The 22500-nt window shown below is 34.2% G+C and overlaps 2 protein-coding genes across 2 annotated transcripts in view; one reads left to right on the forward strand and one right to left on the reverse strand.

Annotated features, from left to right (window-relative positions):
• The window catches only part of LOC115419161 (zinc finger and BTB domain-containing protein 49-like), a 3250-nt gene extending 2910 nt beyond the window's left edge, over positions 1-340 (forward strand). The window contains exon 2 of the mRNA XM_030133809.1: positions 1-340. This exon is cut by the window's left edge and continues 592 nt beyond it. Coding sequence (XP_029989669.1) covers positions 1-235 — 235 coding nt within the window. The 3' untranslated portion in view covers positions 236-340.
• aldh1l1 (aldehyde dehydrogenase 1 family, member L1) overlaps positions 1-22500 on the reverse strand; it is a 43620-nt gene that overhangs the window by 20159 nt on the left and 961 nt on the right. The window contains 6 exon segments of the mRNA XM_030133756.1: positions 4163-4300; positions 6726-6815; positions 8586-8687; positions 11463-11628; positions 11719-11953; positions 15730-15875. Of these exon segments, the coding sequence (XP_029989616.1) occupies positions 4163-4300; positions 6726-6815; positions 8586-8687; positions 11463-11628; positions 11719-11953; positions 15730-15856 (858 nt within the window). The 5' untranslated portion in view covers positions 15857-15875.

Genomic DNA, 22500 nt, shown 5'->3' on the forward strand with positions numbered 1-22500 from the left:
CATGACGGAACACATCAGGACTCATACAGGGGAGAAGCCCTTCAGCTGCCACATCTGCGACAAGTCCTTCAACCGAGGCTCCACTCTGAGGAAACACGTTCTGGCCAAACATAAAGAGGAGCGACCGTACAAATGTGGGGACTGTGAGGAGCTGTTCACAGAAAGACTCCTGATGAAGAGACACATGCGCAAAGTCCACGGAGTCAAACTGTCCACCAGTCAAAGTCCTGCCTAAGAACTGAAAACACACACACGTATACACACACACACACACACACACACACACTGGGAAAAATCTAAACCTGACCATGTGTGTTTTTCTCATTTCTTGTCCAAATATCTCACCACACTTAAAATCAGACAGAATCACCTAAAGATGAACTTTTCAGTGAGATGTAAGAACTGATTTATAGACAATAGATCTGGTAATCTGATTTCATGAAATCTTACCAAGATAATTTTCACTTGTTCCATTGTCAGATTTTTTTGCTTAATTCAAGATTTTTTAAAAATTTAATTCAAGATTTTTTTTTTTTTTTTTGCTTAATTCAATTTTTTTGTTTAATTCAAGATTTTTTTTTTGCTTAATTCAGGATTTTTTTGCTTAATTCAGGATTTTTTTTTTTTTTTTTTTGCTTAATTCAGTATTTTTTGTTTAATTCAAGATTGTTTTTTCTTAATTCAAGATTGTTTTGCTTAATTCAAGCAAAAAAATCAATGGAACAAGTGAAAATTATCTTGGTAAGATTTCTTGAAACAAGATTTCCTAGATCTATTGTCTAACTAGAAAAGCACTCGGAGAGCTCAGACCTCTACCAAGGCAGATAAGTGTCGTTGCCCCCCCACCCCCAATCACCACCAAAATGTCATCATTGGTTCTTTGTGCCAGTATCAACATTTCCTGAAAATTTCACTCCAATCCGTCCATATCTTTTTGAGTTATCTTGCAAACAGATAAACCCTGATGATAACATAACCTCGTTGGTGGAGGTATAAATCAGTTCTTATATCTCACTGAAAAGTTCCTGTTTAGGTGATTCTGTTTTATTTTAAGTGTGACGAGATATTTGGACTAGAAATGAGAAAACTACACTTGGTAAGATTTAGATTTTTGCAGTGCATCAGTACTGGTGCATGTTGTACGTCGATGAAAACGAGTAGAGAAAACACTCCTGTGTTTTGTTACTGATACTTACATTTTTAATATTTTATATTTGAGAATATAAATGTTTTTCTACTAAGTGATTTTTGTTTTCATTCAGCAACAAAGGCCAAACTTGACAAAACATAAGTGGTGGAACAGGAACCAAGACAAAAGACAATAACAGACTAGAACTGGCCAATTTACTCATACAAACAATAATTGGATATTTATGGAAATCCGCTTTATTACTGAACATTATCAGAGGTACAGTGTGTTACATTTACACACGATTAGGTGCTAAAATCAAGGTTTGTTTCTGTTAGCTGATGTTAGCATTTCTACAAGCAAGTGCAAAACTGCGGCTACTTCCTGTCACCAATAATCCATACTAATTAAGTATTTAGTTGGAATATATCCCAGTTTCTGGGTGTACAAGAAAGTAGTGTTACTTTTGATTTTAGTAGTAATCAATATGAGGTAAAATGTTTTATGAAATATTTTTTCTAGGCCAGTCGTTCCCAACCATTTTTGGCTCATGACCCCATTTTAACATCACAATTTTTTTTTTTTTTATCAATTACTAGAAATTTCAGGTGACCCCAAGATTTTTTTGTTTCATTTAAGATTTTTTGTTTAATTCAAGATTTTTTTTCGTTTAATTCAAGATTCATTTATTTTTTGCTTAATTCAAACAAAAAATCTGCCAATGGAACAAGTAAAAATTATCTTCGTACGATTTTTTGAAATCAGATTTTCCAGATCTATTGTCCATAAATCAGTTCTTATATCTCACTGAAAAGTTCCTCTTTAGGTGATTCTGTCTTATTTTAAGTGTGATGAGATATTTGGACTAGAAATGAGAAAAATACACTTAGTAAGATTTAGATTTTTGCAGTGTCGGGACCAAAAAGTATTTAATAAGAAACCTTCATAGAGATTTACACAAATTAAAAACAAAATAACAGAAAGTTAAATGAGCACTCTTCTAAATGCACAACTAGGCTGTGTCAGGATTCATTTCCACATCGGTGAACCTGTGAACCACTGACACGCTCACATCTTTAAGTTGTTTTATTACCACGTCCTGTGTTTGTAACCTTTGGTGTTCTTATATGTATGTACACTACAAACTTTTACTGTTCAGCATTATAAAAAAAACCGCTGGTTTATAAATGACAAAGCCGGTGTGCATTCATTCATTTACACAGCATTAATAGTGCAAAGCTGGTTGAAAATTAACGTGAACATTATTCAATATAAAACTGCAGTTTGGTAAGTGGTGATTGATTTGTTGCACTGTTACATTCATTTATATATTTATATATAATTGTGACAGCTGTATTTTTGTTTTTGCTAAGTTCTGGCATTCCATGTCCCTGTTGTAAACCTGAAAGTATAAAGATTAAAAACACATTCTTGTGGGAAAATTGACTGAAGCAGTTTTTCTCAGACACAGCTGTAAGGAAACTTAGATGGTCAGTGTATCTGTTGGTAATTGGATTTTCTTTTCAGAAACAAAAGAAAAACTAGTGGTTAATTGATTTTTGTTTTAAAATTGAAGAATTTAAATTGAATTTCAAGGCATTTTTCTATATCAGTGTCAAAACAGATAAACCAAATTTAAAAAATGGAATGATTTTCTTTTTCTAATAACAAAAAAGAAACTTATTACCTGACAGAAATGGAAAAATGGACCCAAAAAAATGCCTGTTTTTTTGCATTTTCTGAGACCGGATGTTGTCATTTTTAAGGAAAGAGCGCTAATGCCATTGAGGTCAGAAAGATTCTTACAAATAATGGGTTTGTACGAGATCTGGACATCGTGGACATGCTCCGTCCATGAATGTGTACCAACTCCAGTGACCCTGATGGCATTAGAGCTCTAAACCTAAAAATTTATATTGACTGTTTAACCCATAAAGACCCAGTGTGACTTTTGTGTAGATCCCAAATGATTTTTTTCTCTATTTAACCTTTCTTAAGTGATTTATCACCATTTATTGTCATCAAAGGCATTTTGTATTTTGTGAATTTTCAGTGAAAATCATGTATTTTCTTATATTTAATTCAATGATCATGTAGATGTTCATAAAAACTCAGATTAAAGTTGAGGGTTATTATATCCGAAACAGAGGAAACTGCAGAAAAAGTGACTTTTTTAGTAAAATATATCATTAACTGAACATAATCCCAGTGTGTCCATCCACTGTCATTGATCCAACTCCATGGGTTTTACTGGTGAATCAATGCTGTAGAAGATGATGGTGTTTCCATGGTAACTACAGAGCCTCTGAACGTCCAAATGGGTCATATCTGACGACCATGAAAAGATGAACTGTATTTTACACCAATTATTGACATGGATTTACAAAACAAAATAAGGATTTTTCAAGATCACACATAAAGTCTGCACAGGACCTTTAAGTGATTTATCACCATTTGTTATATTATCTTCTGTATTTTGCATTTTTAACTATAGATCATGCATTTGCTTATATTTAATATATATTTAATTTAGATGTTCACAAAAACTCTGAGTTAATTCAAAGATTATTATATCAAAACAGAGAAAACTGCAGAAAAAGTGACTTTTTCAGCAAAATCTCTGATTAATTGAACATAAACCCAGTGTGTCCATCCACTGTCATTGATCGAACTTCATGGGTTTTACTGGTGAATCAATGTTGGAGAAGATGACGGTATTTCCACGGTCACTACGAAGCCTCTGAACGTCCAAATGGGTCATATCTGATGACCATGAAAAGATGAACTGTATTTTACACCAATTATTGACATGGATTGATAGGATTAGTGGATCAACAGGTAATAAACAGTTTATATTAGTAGGTGGTTTTGGTCGACGGTGGATGTTTGGGTCTTTATGGGTTAAAAAGTTGTTGGTCTGATTATAATCTTTGCCGAAATCATTGCAAACCACACCTGGAAAGGCTCAAAGTTTGGTAAAATCAGAGTTCATTTTGCACAATAATAACTGTCTTGTCTGATAAGGTGACTCACTGTTTTGCCGTCGTTGCCGAACAGCACCAGTCCTGCCTTGGTGACGATGCCGGGTCGACTGGCCCCGGGGATCTCCAGGGGTTCACCTTTAGCTGCCGTCCCATTATTAACCAGAGTGGAGCCGTAAAAAGTCACTTTCTACAGAAAAAAACATAACAGTACTGTAAGGGTCAGAAGTTAAAGTAATTTATGTTGAAAAAATATAAGGTTTAACAGTGAAATAAATTACAGGGAATAAGTTAATTCATGTATTTGTTAAAAATATATTGACAGTGTTTACCCAATTTACTATTTACATTTATGTTTACAGAATTATTATTTACACATTTGAACATTCTCATTTGTTGTATACAAGCAGCTAAAATAATTTGTTGAATCTGCCTTTCTAAATCATTGACATCTACCAATTTAAGTACTGCTAGCTTCTGATTGGTGAGTTCAGTCATATGAGGTTATGTTTCAGGAAGTGCTGTAGTAGTCGTTGTGGTGTGTAAAAAGTAAAGCACTGTTTAAGAAGAAATCCGTCTCCATCATTATTATTATTATTATTATTATTATTATTATTATTATTATTATTTTACACAGTAAATACAGTCTGAAGAGCAGTGACCAACGGGAAAATATGTTTCTGATGAATGTAGCATTATAGCAACAGGATGAATGATTTACAATGTCAAATATATGTTTTCAAACCAATAAATCAATATGTTTTAATATATCTTATTCTTAGCAAGTAACAAACACAAATCACTGCAAGCTTTGTAAGTAAATAATGTCCTGTCAGTGAGTTTACACTGCAAAAATCTAAATCTGACCAAGTGTATTTTTCTCATTTCTAGTCCAAATATCTCATCACACTTAAAATAAGACAGAATCACCTAAAGACGAATTTTTCAGTGAGATATAAGAACTGATTTATAGACAATAGATCTGGAAAATGTTATTTCCAAGATTATTTTCACTTGCTCCATTGGCAGATATATATATATATATATATATATATATATATATATATATATATATATATATATATATATATATATATATATATATATATATATATATATGTGCATATATATATATATATATATATTTTTTTTTTTTTTTTTTTTTTTTTTTTGCTTAATTCAAGCAAAAATCCGCCAATGGAACAAGTGAAAAATGATCTTGGATGAGTTCAGCATCTGGAGGTTTAGATAGTTGGAGAAGATCAATATATGGTATCAGAAGATGGATCCTTCTAGGAATCCAACATTCAACTACTGTAACTATGACAGTGGGCCAGGTAGGGACAGACTTACTCTTGAATTACAGATTTGAACCATTTCTCCTCATGGATGTGTGATAGTACTGTCTAATTTGGCTTGTAGGTATTTAGATATTCATATGGATCGCTTTGTTTTCATGAGTCTCATTGATATAAATGAATGAAAAAAGCTTTAACCTGAAAATAAATATCAAGTCCATAGTGTCTGGAAAAAAATCAGACAAGTGTAATCATACACAGGGGTGTAAGAAAATAATGGTATCACAATATATCACGATATTTCACTTCACGATACTGTATCAATATTAAAAAGTATTGTATCAATATTTTTAGGTATTTATTCAAATGCAGATATGACGGAGGTTCATTTTTGTTTTTCCAGCTCTTTTATTTCTATATTCATGGGTATTTTGTTCTGTTTGTTTCCTACAATAGTGCTATTATGATATTGTAGGTCATAAATGTAGTTTTTTGAAATTGATAACGCAGTTTTGTTAAATAATGGATAATTCAAGGATCCTAAAAGCACTTTTTACTGTCTGAAAGAGGCAAATGTTTGTTTTTTTTGTTGGGAATGCACAAAAATAATGTTCTGATGTTGAATGATTCAGGGACTGAACACTATGGATTCTTTTCGCAATAGAATACAAACATTTATGCAGGATCTTAAACTGTAATGTCTGTAAAACATTATTGATTTGTTTATTTGAGTGGGTTTTTTTGTACTGGTAAAGCCACATGTTAAATCTTTATTTATCCAAATGCTGCACTATAAGTTTTTCCAGGAAATAATCTTTAAAAAACAAGAAACAAAATAAAAAATATCGCCTTGTTAACAGTATCGTGATATATCGCAATATATCGTACCGTGATCCTAGTATTGTGATTTGTATTGCATCGCCAGATTCTTCCACACACATACACAGCTCTAATCATACATACATACAATCATACATGTGCCGAATTCTGCTTCCTGCCAAAAACTGCATCCCCAGCCGCAGGTGATGTCGTTTTCGGCAGTATGTTTTTATTGTTATATATTTTGAGTGTCGTGTATCTAAGATTTAACATTTGAAAGTTTTAAATACCTTACAGTTTGCGCATTTTTTAATATTAAACAGACAAAAAACATAAATGCAATATTGTCCTCCTCATGGCTGACTTAGGAAGGGGGTAGCAGTATTTGGTAGGCAGTAGAGTTCAGCCCAACAGTGCATGCTCATATGCTCATATGTGATATCATGTTGGTTAAACTATGATAAAAGGTGGATTATCCATTTGCTGTGGCATTCTCACCTGTCCGTCCACCTTGGCCCAGGCTCCAGGTACTTTGTCGTTTCCTCTGATCCAGTTGTGGATGGCCTCAGCGGGCTGGTTCCAGTCGATCTGTGACAGGAAACAGGTCCTGAATCAGCTCTGATGCTGACGTTAAACAGAAGTTAATACAAATGCATATTCTGAATTATTTGGTAGAAATCTCTCTGCGACTTTAAACAGGATTAGGATGACAGAAACTGGGCTTTTTATAACAATTAAAGGAGTGTTATTTTTCTCTTTTTAAATGTTATTCTTCCTTTTCCCACATTTCCCTGTGGTCTCCATAAACTGTAAATGCTCTGCTTGGGTCTGAATTCTTCCTTCATTCAACTCCACAGGTCCATTTTCAACCCTATTTCTGAGTAATGACACCAGAAAGGTGGTTTGGAGCACTGGCCCTTTAAATGCACATGAGCCACTTCAGGCCCCGCCCCCTCCAGGTTGTCAGCTGTGCTGCTCTGTCCTGTTCAACCAACAACTGAACATTTTAGGTAATGGGCTCCAAGTTTGGACATATTTTCAGTCTGGACTACAACCGCTGCTGCTGACAAACAATTATGGAGAAATACTGGAGAAATGTTCGTCTGAAGTCTGGACCTGATATGTGCAAATGTGGAGATGGAACTAGTTATAGACGCAACAAATTAAGAAGGAATTACAACAGATTGGAGAAATCCAAAATAAATATAAAGATAGTTTAGCAGCAGCTGGAGGGTTCAAATTCAAACTGTATGAACTATTAGGGTCCAAATACACAAATAAATGAACCACAGACTAAGAAAAGTGGGTTTAAACCAGTGTTTTTCAACCTTGGGGTCGGGACCCCACATGGGGTCACCTGTAATTCAAATGGGGTCGCCTGAAATTTCTAGTAATTGACTGAGAAAACCGGCGAAAACGCCTATGTAAAGATATGCTTTTAGGTCAAATATCTGAGTAAATTTTTAATTTATTACAATTTTAATTTTATATACTTAATATTTGGAACCAATATTCACTTTTAAAGTTTTTGAAAAGGTTTGTTAAGCATCTCTGTATCATTTATGCAGTAAATTATATACATTTTTCAAATTGGATTTTATATTTTTTGTGTGTTTTTTGGCCTTTTGTATTGATATAGTTGGTTAAAGTGAAAAAATACGAGGCAGATGAGATAGATGTAGTTGTGCTGAAAAAGAAGATACTAAACATGGGTATAGTAAACCTTTCTTTATATAGTATATAAGGACAAAATCAAAAGAACTCAAAAACAGCCAAAATAGGCTCAGACCCCTAACGGTTCAGATGCTGCAGCTCTTTCATAATTCACATTTTGAGTTATTGTTGGTTCAATTTTAATTGTCAGCCTTGTAAACACAAGCTGGACTGACTGTACATATCCTGACCAAGGAAAATAAAAACAATTTCAGCAAAAAAATGTCTCCGTTTTGAATGTCTGGGGTCGCCAGAAATCTGTGATGCTAAAATAGGGTGACGAGCCAAAAAAGGTTGGGAACCACTGGTTTAAACAAATATGAGCCCTTTAAAACAAAGGTATATTCTCATTTATTTGGTAGAAATCTCTGTGAGCTTCTCTACGATTTTAAACAGAAGTTCAGGAGGACAGTTACCAGGTCAGAAACTGTGCTTTTTATTACAGTTAAAGCTGAAAAAGTACAAAACAAACTAAAAAAATACACTTGTTTGTGTTTCTACTAAATGTTTAATATGTAAGATAAAGGTTGTCATGACTTCCTTTTTTTTTTTTTTTTTTTTTTAAATCAGTCACACACAAACACCTCCACTCTGTCTTAATGATCTGTTAATTTGATGTAAGAACGAGGACCTGTCCTGTGTTACCTTGGAGTTGTCTTTCTTCTGGATGCACTCATAGGTGGCGCCCTCCTGTGGCTGTGTGATCCTTGGGGCTTTTCCTTCTGCAATCAGCCTCACTGCTTCCACCTGCAAACACAGCACAGCAGTTAGTGCCGCCTCCATAACACTGACACTATCTGGACTTTACAACCACAGTGTTTGTTATGTACAGAAACTGGGACAGAGGAAGATCTTACAGCATACTGAAAATATTATCTCTGACATAATCCATAGGTTGTTATTTACTAGAGCTGAAACGATTAATCAATTAGGTGCTCGAAGCGAATGCAAAAATTCACGATTTGATTAATCGACTCGAATTGATTGAAGGGAAATATTCTATTGCAGTTTTCCTGAATTGAAGCTTCTTTGTGCGTCACAATAAGCGTCAGTGTGAAACACAACAGTGGAACTAATGTTTAACAGCAGAGAAATGAAGGAAACAAAGCTGTGATTCAGGAGAATTGTGGCTGAATGATTTTTTTGGATCACTTTGAGCCCATTAATCGTTTCAGCTCAGTTATTTACTGTAATTTGTATTCAGATCAATCAATACATGTGATCATCATTCATGTAAGAACTATTTAAGTATAGATAACAGTACTAATGATAAAAAGATTTCCTTACATTTTAAATGGTAAATGCAGTCAAATGTACAATGCATCTGTTTTACTGTTTTATTTGTAATACATTTAATTAAGTACAAATCAATATACAGAACGTTTTCTGCTTTGCTCTGTGCGACTATATATAATTTTATTTTTATTATTTTACCTTTACTTAACCAGGAAAACCTTGAGATTAAGAATCTCTTTTTCAAGGGTGTCCTGGCTAAGACGGGCAGCAGTACATTAAATAGTTACAGACAGACTTCCATACATAAAACACTAATTGAAATTTTTGAAATAAAAGTATGTTATAGATTAACTTTAACCCTTTAAAACCTGACGTGTCATCACTGACACACCTGGCACATGTGCAGTTTGGATGGTTGTAACGGTGCTATTGTTTGTTCAATTGGAAAAATTCCAACGGTTTCTGAAACCTGAGACGTTGCACTTTGTAGGTTTTATTGGGTCATTACCGTCATTTCACTCACACCTGTACTAGAAGCTGGAGAAGAGGCCATTTTAGCAGAATTATAACACGCAGTAAATTGTAAATGACTGCTAGATTTTGAAAGATCTGGGAAAATGGGCTCAGTCACAGCATTTTTCCAACATTTTTATAATCAAAATAAGAGAAAAAGTCCAGGCGGAACATTTTAGGCTCAGGGTTTAAAGAGTTAAAAATGTGAGACAAACATGCCACTTGTTTTTTTTTTTTTTTGCTTGTGCTGTACAATATGTGACTATATATTATTTGGATCTTCATTTTAAAATGCTAAATCTAAATATACATATACTACATCAAAATGTTTTTATATGACACCAGCGTCTATGTTTATTTTATGTTTCTACTCCGAACATAACTATTTCACTTTTTTGGTTGAATGTTATCCTAATACTTCTTACTTTAAAATGTTAAAAAACAAGTGGTTCCAGACACAACAAACCCCGCCCCTCGCATGTATTTTATCTTATTTTGTCATCGATCCAGCTGATGTCATATCAGTTGTCTCTATATATGTGCCAAGTTTGCAATAAATTGAAACAAAATTGCTGTTTTTATAGACATTTGACGTGTCACCCATTATAAGTAAATGGGAGAAGAAAAAAGATTTTGAAAATTGATAAAAAATTTGAACTTTACCATACTTTTCCCAAAATGTAATCAGATCTATTCTGTGTCACTGGAAATTTATAAACCAAATTTAGTATGTATTCAACCAATAGTTCTGCTGCTAAAGACATTTGAAATTTTGCCTATTATAAGTGAATGGGAGAAAAAAAAAAAAAGATTTAAAAAATTCATAAAAAATTGTGACTTTGACCTACTTTTCCCAAAATGGAATCATATCTAGTCTGGGTCACTGGCAATCTATAAACCCAATTTAATATGAATTCAACCAATAATTTTGCTGCTACAGACATTTGAAATTTCGCCCATTATAAGTGAATGGGGGGAAAGGAAAATTTTAAAATTAATAAAAAATTTGAGCTTTGACCTACTTTTCCCAAAATGTAATCACATCTAGTCTGGGTCACTGGTAATCTATAAACCAATTTTGGTATGAATTCAAAGAACAGTTCTGCTGCTACAGACATTTGAAATTTCGCCTATTATAAGTGAATGGGACAAAAAAAAAAAAAAGATTATAAAAATTCGTAAAAAATTTTTAAATTTGACCTACTTTTTCCAAAATGTAATCAGATCTATTCTGGGTCACTGGTAATCTATAAACCCAATTTAGTATGAATTCAACCAATAGTTTTGCTGCTGGAGGGTTGACAAACAAACAAAGAAACAAAAACAATACCCCTTGCCTTCCCTTCAGGGTAAATAGCTCAGGAACACTTCTGTCCTTGGATGGGTTTCTATGTTTTTATGTTTTTTATGCTTTTATGTTTTTATGGGGTAGGCCGAAAAGACATCTTGTCTTTTAAGTTTACCTCTTTTTAATCTAAGTTATTCATAGCTACTTACACACTGCATTTATTTATTTATTGATTGGTGATGTGGTACGGCTGTGTTTGTGAAGCGGTGACCACATTTTGTGTTGTGAATTTCCCCTAGGGGATTAATAAAGTAAATCTATCTAATATGGTTTTGTTTCCACAGAAGCCTAATCATCAACAGCTGAGTTTTGTGGCAAAACGCCGCCCCCTTCTGTTCATAGTAGGAGATGACGGTTGAAGTTTATTCTTACTAACTGAACCTTTAAGTGTCTGTTACACTGCTTTTCCCTTCGGTCAGACTCACAGTGCCTTTGACTCCCTCTGGAAACAGAAATCTCTTGTAGATGGTGTTGACGGTGTCGTCAGGTTCGACGTCACACTCCCTCTGCAGCAGAATCGGTCCGGTGTCGAGTCCATCGTCGGCCCAGAACACTGTGAACCCGCCCTTTTTGTCACCATGGATCAGGGTCCTGTGGGGTCAGAATCAGCGGGTAAGACGAGCGGACAGACAGGTGCGTTGTTTTCCTGTGGGCGTGGCTGTAGCTGTGGGTGGGACTCACCAGTTGATGGCGGAGGCTCCTCTGTGGCGAGGCAGCAGGGAGGGGTGGTAGATGATGGAGCCGTGTTGGGGGTGGTCGATAACCTCCATGGGGATGAACTGGGAGCAGAAGGGCAGCACGTTGAGCTCGGCGCCCGTGGCCTTGTACTGGTCCACCACCTCTGGGATGGCCTGGCCCTTCACACGCCACCGCGGGAACTTAAACACAGCAACGCCATCCTTCTCCGCCTCAGTGGCTTCAAACAAAAAATGAAATACGACTGTCAGGACTGTGGAGCTGACAGCACCTCAGTTACTATTACTAACAGTGATTTCCCCAGTGCATTACACTTGCTTGCCCCCCCGCCGGGCTAAGCATTGTGTGTTTATTTATTTTAAAGAAGTTTATACACAATAGCACTAGTGATACCAAAGACGCTATTTAGAGCTTTCAGCTGTAGGCCTATCTGGTGATACGGTTCAAAGTGTAATGGCGACAACTTATGGTCAATACGTGAACACATAGGGCAGTGGTTCTCAGCCTTTTTTAGCTGGTGACCCCATTTTAACATCACACATTTCTGGCGACCCCAGACATTCAAAACAGAGACTTTTTTTTTTTTTTTGGCTAAAATTAATTTGTTTTTGATCATGTAATAGTTTTCTATACTATGTTGCAAAGAAATATTAATTTTAAACATTTAGTCTATATAATGTATATTATTGTGGACAGAGGCAGTAAAGCCAGGTGTAGATTACTGCACAAAGGGAGAATTGGATTTTCCTTGGTCAGGATATATACAGTCAGTCCAGCTTGGATTTACAAGGTTGACAATTAATACTGAACAAACAAGAACTCAAACTATGAATTATGAAAGAGCTGCAGCATCTGAAACTGACCACAATGAACATTTGACAGATAAACAGAACCACAGTGCTGCAGTTTCACAACCACAGTTTATCTGCTGTGGATTGGGACTGGCTCTGTCAACTCAACATATAGTTTTAATTTGTAAGGTTTTTATTATTATTATTATTATTATTATTATTATTATTATTATTATTTAATCAATTACTAGAAATTTCAGGTGACCTCATTTGAATTCCAGGTGACCCCACATGGGGTCCCGACCCCAAGGTTGAAAAACACTGATATAGGGGGTGTGAGGTCAGGTGTATTTTTTCATCACCTGAACCCTGAAAACTAGGGATGCACCAATACCGACACGAGTATCGGCTCCGATACTCAGTGTGTGTACTCGTACTTGTAAAAGATATCCGATACAAATGCACCGATACCACTTACAGCAGTGTGACATTCCCAGTTCAGTGCAGCAGGTACGAGGAGGAGGAATAATGTGTGTGGAGTGTGAAGAGTGTGGAGATTTTTCAAAATAAATGACGGTGATAAAAGTAACACTGACTGACAGTAACGTTCCAGACACAGACAGATACGGACGCAGGGTTCTGTCCGTCCTCTGCGTACATTCCATCCGTTTTCCAGGTGCTGGTGGATGCGTAAACAGAATGAGAATACCAGCAAGTGTACGGAGTGGTGCGGACCCCCACCAGCAGAAGTGAAAACCAAACTTATGGCTCATTTCTCTTTTCTCTTCCTGCTGAAGCTAAGCTGTTAAACCTTACCAGTGAAAACGCTGCAATATTAGTATCACATTAGTGTTGCCTCTGTCGTCTCCATGTTTGTTATTATTACTGACTTTCTTCTTCTTCTCATTAAACTTTCCTCTTCTTCGTGTATTTGTCCAGTATGGTTAATTTAGAGCAGCGCCCCCTGGTGGATTAATTGACAAACGCTCATTCCAATACATTAAATGTCAGTAGCAGCACTTTGTTCCAGTCAGACTAATGACAAGGACAATAAAGCACATTTACAAAAGGAACTAACAACTGGAATGGGATTATTAAGTACTCGTGTCGGTACTCGGTATCGGCAAGTACTCAAATGTAAGTACTCGTACTCGGTCTGGAAAACAGTGGTATGGGTGCATCTGTACTGAAAACCACCGCCTGTCTTTACCTGTCCACACCATAACAACTTCATTGAATAACGCAACATGTCACAGAGAAAGAGTCAAAAAACACTCAACATTTTCTTTTTCCAAAATCGGAGGAGCACTAAAGGAGACGATGAGCCCGTTTGTTCACCCGTTGACCAGGGGCAGTACACCGCCATCTAGCTGTCATTAGCTGAGCTGTGACTCCATGATGGAGCAGAGCCAGTGTAAGCTAGCACAGATGTTAGCACATGATCAGAGCAGCCTTCTGTGAGCTGCCATGGCAAACATCACACTAGCAGATTTAATCCAAAATGGTTACTTTTAAATGTGACCATTGCATGTCTTTTTAAGATTCACTGTCCATTTACTTAATTAGGATTTAACTTGAAATTGAAACATTGATATCTGATGATATTTGAATTGATGGGTTAAAAATAAAACATGAGAAATGCCATAAGTTGAATAAATGACATTTCAGTTTCAGCATGACCTTTTCAAACTCTGTTGATTAATAATAATGTGAACACTGCAGGCGTTCTGTTTTTTGTCTTCCTTATTGTTTTACAGTGTTTTAAACCTACATATCAATATTTTATTGCTGTTATTCGTGCTGTAATATGATTTGAGGCCATGGCACACTTCCTCTTGGACTCAAACATTGAGGACGATGCTAATTCCACCTTATGAGTTTAAAGCAGAGACATGCACACGGGGTGCAAAGTCTGAGTATTTGATGACAGGTAGCAGTGCATCATGGGAATGTTCCCTTCACTGTCAATAAGTCACATCCAAAATAATGTCTCATTATGTCAGCGGTTCTCAGTCTTTTTCTGTCGGGCCCCCCTTTGGAGGACGAAAAATCTCCAGGCTCCCCCCAACCCCAGCAACATTGAAAGAAACGTCAATACTGTAACTATACTTTTTGCTTTTCCTTGAATAATTTGTTGTTCAAATTAAAAATAACTTAGATTTTTGCTTGAACAATACAAATAAACTCAACCAGACTGCTCCGAGACAATATTTTTCCAAATAAAAATTGGAAATGCGCAATTATCTTACAACTATGACAATAAAGTTACCTTTTTTAGAACAACAAACAAATTTTGGTAATAAAGATGAACATTTTAACAATATCAGTGGCTGCAGTGAGCCCGTTTCCATTGCACATCTCAGAACATTAAAGTGTAAACTGTACAAACTGCAAAAACAGAAACATTCCACATTTTTCTTTTCCAGTCCAGTCCTTGTCCATTCTCCAAACCTAAACTCTTTGTCTAGTCTAGTGACAGATCACCATGGCATTAGATTAGTTTGTTGTACATCCCTAAAATGAGTCCAGGGTGCTCCAACACTAAAATATTAGTTCCAGCTGCTACACGCTCTAACCTGAAGGAGAAAAAAAAACAACCACCCAGGAGAGATCCCATGCCCCCCCGGCACGCCCCACACTTTGAGAAACACTGCATTATGTCAACGACGCAACCTAGGCAGTTTAAAAAATGTTGGCCTCTCAAAGCTTTAAATACACTCACTAAGAGACCAGTTGGACAGATTCACAGCAAAATACTTTGGCTAAAAACCTGTTCACAGTTCATCTGGGGACTGTTTGTTTAGTTTGCCTGAGCACAACTAAGTGTTTTAACCTTCCTCTTGTGTCCCGATGGTTCAAATATGATACAAAATTGAAACTCATACATGGAAATTGATATTTGAAGGCTTTTTACAGGATTAAAGAATTCACAATGAAAAGATTTAAGTTTGTATATCACTGCTGATTAAATGTCTGTATTTGTTCCAAAGTTTAAATGCGTTTTTAATGTTTTGAAGCCATTAAACATGTAGTCCAATAAAAAAAAAAAAACAGAGACATAAAAACCAGTGGTGTGATGAGTCCAAATTTCACTTGGCTCTGAGACGATCCATCTGGGTCAGAGTTTGGGTTTTATTTGTTCCTTTACTGACTGTTTTCATTCATGTTTCAGTCCAACCCCTCTGAGTGGGTGTGGGCGTCTCACCCAGTGGGTCTGCTTTCCCGTCCTTGTCTGGGATGGTGAAGACCCCTACGATGTTGTGACCCTCCTTCCTCAGCTCCTTGTAGACCTCCTGACCGAACAGGCTCTGACCAATCACTGCGATCTTCATCCTCACACCACACAGTGTTCTGCAGACACGCCAACAGAAAACAAGGAGATAATGAGCCAAGGATGACACTGTTTCCACATGACAGAACGCAAAAGAGGACGAAAACAAGAGTTGGTATGTGGACAATGAACAAAAATAAAAAAAACACACACTAGGAAGACGGCAAGTAAATGCAAGCTCACCCCTTGTATTAAACAAAAAAAATAAAAATAAGAAAGAAACAGTCAAATAAAGGCTTTTTTAATTTACAACATTTGTACTTCTTAAAATAAAATAAAATTTTATAGTATTTAATAATATGTATCAGTTGTATTATAGTATAGATTTGTGTGGTGCCCCAGAGGTGCATCAGCCCAAAAAATTATCCACTATAAGCAAAAAAAAACAGAACAGCCCAAAAAAGTATCCACTATAAGAAAAAAAGAGAACAGCTCAAAAAATATCCAATATAAGAAAAGAAAAAACAGGACAGCCCAAAAAATTATCCACTATAAGAAAAAAACAGAGAACAGCTCAAAAAATTATCCACTATAGGAAAAAAAAAGAGAACAGCCCAAAAAATTATCCACTATAAGAAAAAAAACAAAACAGCCCAAACAACTATCCACTATAAGTAAAAAAAGAGAACAGCCCAAAAAATTATCCACTATAAGAAAAAAAAAAAAAAAACAGAACAGCCCAAAAATTATCCACTATAAGAAAAAAAACAAAACAGCCCAAACAACTATCCACTATAAGTAAAAAAAGAGAACAGCCCAATAAAACTATCCACTATAAGAAAAAAAAAAAAAAAAACAGAACAGCCCAAAAATTATCCAGTATAAGAAAAAAAAGAGAACAGCTCAAAAAATTATCCACTATAAGAAAAAAAACAAAACAGCCCAAAAAATTATCCACTATAAGTAAAAAAAGAGAACAGCCCAATAAAACTATCCACTATAAGAAAAAAAAAAACAGAACAGCCCAAAAATTATCCACTATAAGGAAAAAAAGAGAACAGCCCAAAAAATTATCCAATATAAGAAAAGAAAAAACAGAACAGCCCAAAAAATATCCACTATAAGAAAAAAAAGAGGTAGACTACAGGTAGACTCTTATTAAAATTGTACTTATTTCTATTAAGACATTTCAGGTTGTTCATATTTGTTCAGGTAATTCACTTTTTTTCTTTTTTTTGCAAAATTATACTTTGTTTCAGTGTAAATACATGAAAATATTTACATTTACAAAGAGAAAAATTTGGAGTTGTCATTATTTCTATGTTATTATGACAGTATTTGACTGGTCTGACCCGCTGGAAATTGAACTGGTCTGAATGTGGAACCTGTAATGAAAGTATTGCTCATATCTTAGTGTAATTTTTGAGTTTTACAAATTCATCCCAAGGTCCATATTTGACCCTCTGGTGAACCAGGTTCAGCCCCCAGACCACATGTTGTGCACCTGTGAGCTAAGGGATTGTTCTTCCTACAGGTTTGACTAATGGTGTCACATTAATAAATAAATAAATAAATAAATATAAAAAGGCCAATAAACGCTGTAAAACAGACACATTACCCTAAATAAACATTAACACAACCCCTCCTCCTTGAACCCCTGCACATAAAATAGAACACAATGAGTAAAATGTCCAGTACCCACGATGCAATGCAGCAGACTGGCACTAATCATCACTCTGTAGAATTTAATTTGACACTATATCTGTGCAGAACTTTACACTGATGTTTAACTCTACTGTTAGAGCTAAAAATACTCTATTTAGGTTCAAATAGCTGGACTTTGAAATATTGACACTGCATTTTTTACAGTGTAGAAAATGCCAGAATGTAAGCAGGTCGACATAATTATATAACATGGACTAGAGTTAAAATCAAAAGAACACTGAGTTAAAATATGTCTGCTGGAAACTTACACAAACCACTGTTTTAGTTAGTTACTGTTGAACTCTCGGTCAGTATTGGCTGGATTAATATAAACTGGACAAATGTACATGACTGACATGTTTAACAGGATTATTCTGGGTTCTGTATTTACTTTGTTGAGCTTTTGTTCAGTGCTTCTTGTTTATAATCTATTCATAGTGTGTTTTTCAGCTGCTGTAGTTTTTTTCTCTGAGTCCATATTCTGTAGGTTTCAGACAGGACAGAACACGCCTCCTCCTCTGTCAGATTTGGACGTATTCAGGTCTTTCAGTAAAGTTCTGTGGTTCAGGTTGTGTTGAAAAGGAAGACAGATGACATGTCAAAGTCTAAATCTACACCAACAGAACAAACAGAGCGGCTTTTACAGGCTTTGACCTGTTGTAGAATTACAGACTGTTCATATGGGAAGGTTTTATCTGGATGTTAGTATTAGTTTTTGAAAAAGCTAATATGTTAATGAATTTATTTATTTTAATGAATTTATTTATTTATTTTGTATTGTTTCTTTCCTTTTCTCTTTTTTCTTGTTTATTTTTATAGGTTTTTTTTATATTGTTCATTTATACTGCACTTATTCATGCTTTTTAAATAATAATAATAATAATAATAATAATAATAATAATAACAATAATAATAATAATAATAATATAATTGATGTTATATTTACTCTTTTTTTTTTTTTTTTTTTTTTTTTTTTTTTTTTTTTTACAATTTTCATTCTGTCTTTTCATACATTTTTTCAGTGGTTGTTTGTATCTGTTCAGGTTTGGGTAGGGTTATGTTCACCATCCTGACCCATTAAAAACTAACCACAAAATTCAAATTTTTTAGAATTGAAATGTTTGTTATCTCTTTTAACGTAATCCAAACAAAAAATGTTGCCATATCATTTTGTTTATGTTATATTTTTTATATCATATTTGATACATTGGATATTTTTGGCAACTTTTTGCTCACAAGAATGTTAACTTTAGATGCAAAAATACATTTTACCTGTAACAGTTTGAAAATCTAGAACATTTCAGTTTTTTTTTTTTTTTTGTTTTTTTTTTTGTTTTGTTTTTTTACATAAACCTTTTTACAGCCTTTCAGTTTCTTTTGAATGGCACCATAATTTCAATATTTTTACAATTTCAACTGAATAACAATATAAATGTATAGTGAATGTTTTATTCGTGTTCTGTTTTTAATAAAAAGACATTTGAAAGAAAAGAAAAGCTGATGTACAGTAGGTGAAAAGATGATAAACTTTATTAAATAAGCATAAATATTCAACATAGACTAGACATCAGCCATAATGACATTCAGATTTAATAATTACTGATAAATCTGACAAAATAATTAATTAGCCTATTGCTGCCCGCAGAATTATCTGAATAATTACATAACACAAATAATAGAAAAGTGAGGAACCGGTGTTAAAACTCACAATATAAGTAAAGGACTGTTCTCACTGAAATCAAAAAGTATTAATAAAATATAATTTCCTCATTTGATGTTAGTTTTAAGACATTTCCACACAGCTTTGGGATTTATCACTATTTCTTACGACATTATCCTCAGTATTTTGTGTTTTTTTTCAGTGAACATCACGTATTTTCCTGTATTTAATTCACTGATCATGTAAATGTTTGTAAAAGCTCAGAGTAAATTTGAGGGTTATTATACCAAAAAAAGAGAAAACTGAAGAAAACGTGACTTTTTCTGTAAAATTGCTCATTAATTGAACATAAACCCAGTGTGTCCATTCACTGTCATTGATCCAACTCCATGGGTTTTACTGGTGAATCAATGTTTTATTTGATTGTTTGTTCAATCAATTGTTGCCTATTTTTATTATGTTTTCTTTAATTTTGTTCAGTTTTTGGCTTATTTTTTTCACGTTACTTATTATTTTGTTGTTTCTTTATTCATGTTTGCTCATGTTATTGATGACTTAGGTTGTTTTTTGTTCATTTTGTTTCTTACTTTATTCATTTTTACTTTATTTTCGTACATTTTTGCCTGTATTTTTTTTTTTTTTACGTTATTATTTTGTCCATTTTTATTCACTTTTGTTCATTTTATTTATGATTTAATCTATATAAACCCAGTGTGTCCATCCACTGTCATTGATCCAACTCCATGGGTTTTACTGGTGAATCAATGTTGTAGAAGACGACGGTGTTTCCATGGTAACTACGGAGCCTCTGAACGTCCAAATGGGTCATATCTGATGACCATGAAAAAGATGAAGAACTGTATTTTATATCAGTAATTGACATGGATTGAAAGGATTGAAGGATCAGAGGTTTATAAACATTTTACATCAGTAGACGGTTTAGGTCGTCAGTGGCTGTTTGGGTTTTTATGGGTTAAAAGTTAACACCAAGATGAACTTTTACAGCAAATTTACAAGATAAGATAAGGAGACCTTTGTTAACCTCACTGGAAATATTCTTGTGCAATAACATGATCACTGCAAGAATTATATACACAATACATATACTATATATATATATATATATATATATATATATATATATATATATATATATATATATATATATATATATATATATATACATACATACACACACACACACACACATATATATATATATACACACAATTATATATATATATATATATATATATATATATATATATATATACACACACACAATTATATATGCTACAAATATAAAAATAATCATAAAATATATAAAGATAAATCCACTGTGGTCGGTGTGTAATTACCTCTGCCAAGGAGGTTATGTTTTCATTGGGGTTTGTCTGCTTATCTGTTAGTTAGTTCGTTCGTTCGTTAGTTAGTTAGTTACTTCGTTCGTTCGTTACTCTGTTTGTTTGACTGTTAGCAAGGTAACTCAAAAAGTTATGGATGGATTTTGATGAAATTTTCAGGAAATGTTTATACTGGCACAAGGAACAAATGATTAAATTTTGGTGGTGGTGGTGGTGGGGGGGGGGGGGCACTGATCTGCCTTGGTGCAGGTCTTTGTTCTCCGATTGCTTTTGTAGTTAAACATGAAATGGAAAAAATGTGTTGAAAAGTACCAGAATGAATCCTAATGCTGAAATACACGCTATAATTTCACATGGAATAGTTTATTTTGCTTATATTTCTTACATACATTGAGTAAAATAACAACTAGGAGAGCACTCGGACAGTGCAGCCCCCCCCCCCCCCATCACCACCGAAATTTTGTCATTTGTTCCTTGTGCCAGTATCAACACTTCCTGAAAATTTCATCCAATCCTTCCATAACTTTTTGAATTATCTTGCTAACAGACAGACAAACAAACAAACAAACAAACAAACAAACAAACAAACAAACAGTCAAACCCAGATGAAAACACAACCTCCTTGGTGGAGGTAAATATCATCTCGACCATGCAACTGTCACACATTTCATTTACTTTTTAACCCTTTCATGCACAGCGGTCACTCCAGTGGACAGTTCTTCTCCAGCTGTTCTCTTGCATATTCATGGGTTTTGCTGTTTTAGTTCTGTATCAGCCAACACAGTGGACGCTTATGCACCATCCCATAATACACTGACATTCAGACCATTACTGTAACTTTGCTGTTCTTGATAAACCTGATCTGCACTAACATATTTGAGTCTAAATCAATTGCTTTTGTTATTAGACTGTAATTAACAGTTTTCTGTAACAAATAGTTTGGTTTTTTTTTGCATATTATCTCCATGAATTGAGTAATAACTAGTGTTAAAGTATGATAAAAATGTGAGAAAACATCAGATTAGCTGCGTTAAAACAGTTTTTATTTCATAGTTTTCACACTGTTTATCACTTTCTGTCATTGTGTTTTAAATACATGTTTCTTTGCTTCAAAAATTAGCTGAGTGGACATTTTTTTAACTTCATAAAAAATAGGTTCATTAAAAAAATTCTATCACATGCCTAAAGAGGAAAAAAAAATCTTAACTAAAGTTTTCATAATTCATGCATCAAAGGATTAATTCCCTTTTACGCCAGTACAAATTTGGATACAAATTTGAGATCCTTGTTGTTTGAGTATTTTGATTTCTTGCAGCTTTTCCTGAAATTGATCTCAGTTTTTACTCCAGTTTGAATATGTTGATGGTTGATATTTGCGATAAACTGAAGGATGAAAAAAAAAAAAAATCTCCTTTTTAATCTAAATAAATGAAATAAAATCCCTCATGGATTCACTGGAAAATGCATCATCACAAAACAGAAAACAGAAAAGTTGATGATATAAAATAAGATGCATTACTGTAGATAAAACCACAGTTTATGAAGAAGTGAAATGAGTTCAACCTGAAACATTTACAGCAGTAAAATGAACATCTTTAAACGTCCATTTTGCTGATTTTTTTTTTTTAAATTACTTGAACTGAAGGATCCAAACACTTCTTCTACTCTAATAACTAGTATTAGAGTATGATAAAATGTGAGAAAACATCAGATTAACTGCATTATAACTGTTTTTATTTAATAGTTTTCACACAGTTTATCACTTTCTGTTATTGTGTTTTAAATACATGTTTCTTTGCTTCAAAAATTAGCTGAGTGGACATTTTTGTAAGTTCATAAAAAAGTAGGTTCATTAAAAAAAAAAAAATCAATCTTATTGTTTTTTTTATGCCTAAAGACGAATAAAAAATCTTAACTAAGTTTGTCATAATTCAGTCATCAAAGGGCTAATGCACTTTTACTCCAGTTCTGGGCTTA

Source organism: Sphaeramia orbicularis, chromosome 5 (genome assembly GCF_902148855.1).
Source record: "Sphaeramia orbicularis chromosome 5, fSphaOr1.1, whole genome shotgun sequence".
NCBI lineage: Eukaryota > Metazoa > Chordata > Actinopteri > Kurtiformes > Apogonidae > Sphaeramia > Sphaeramia orbicularis.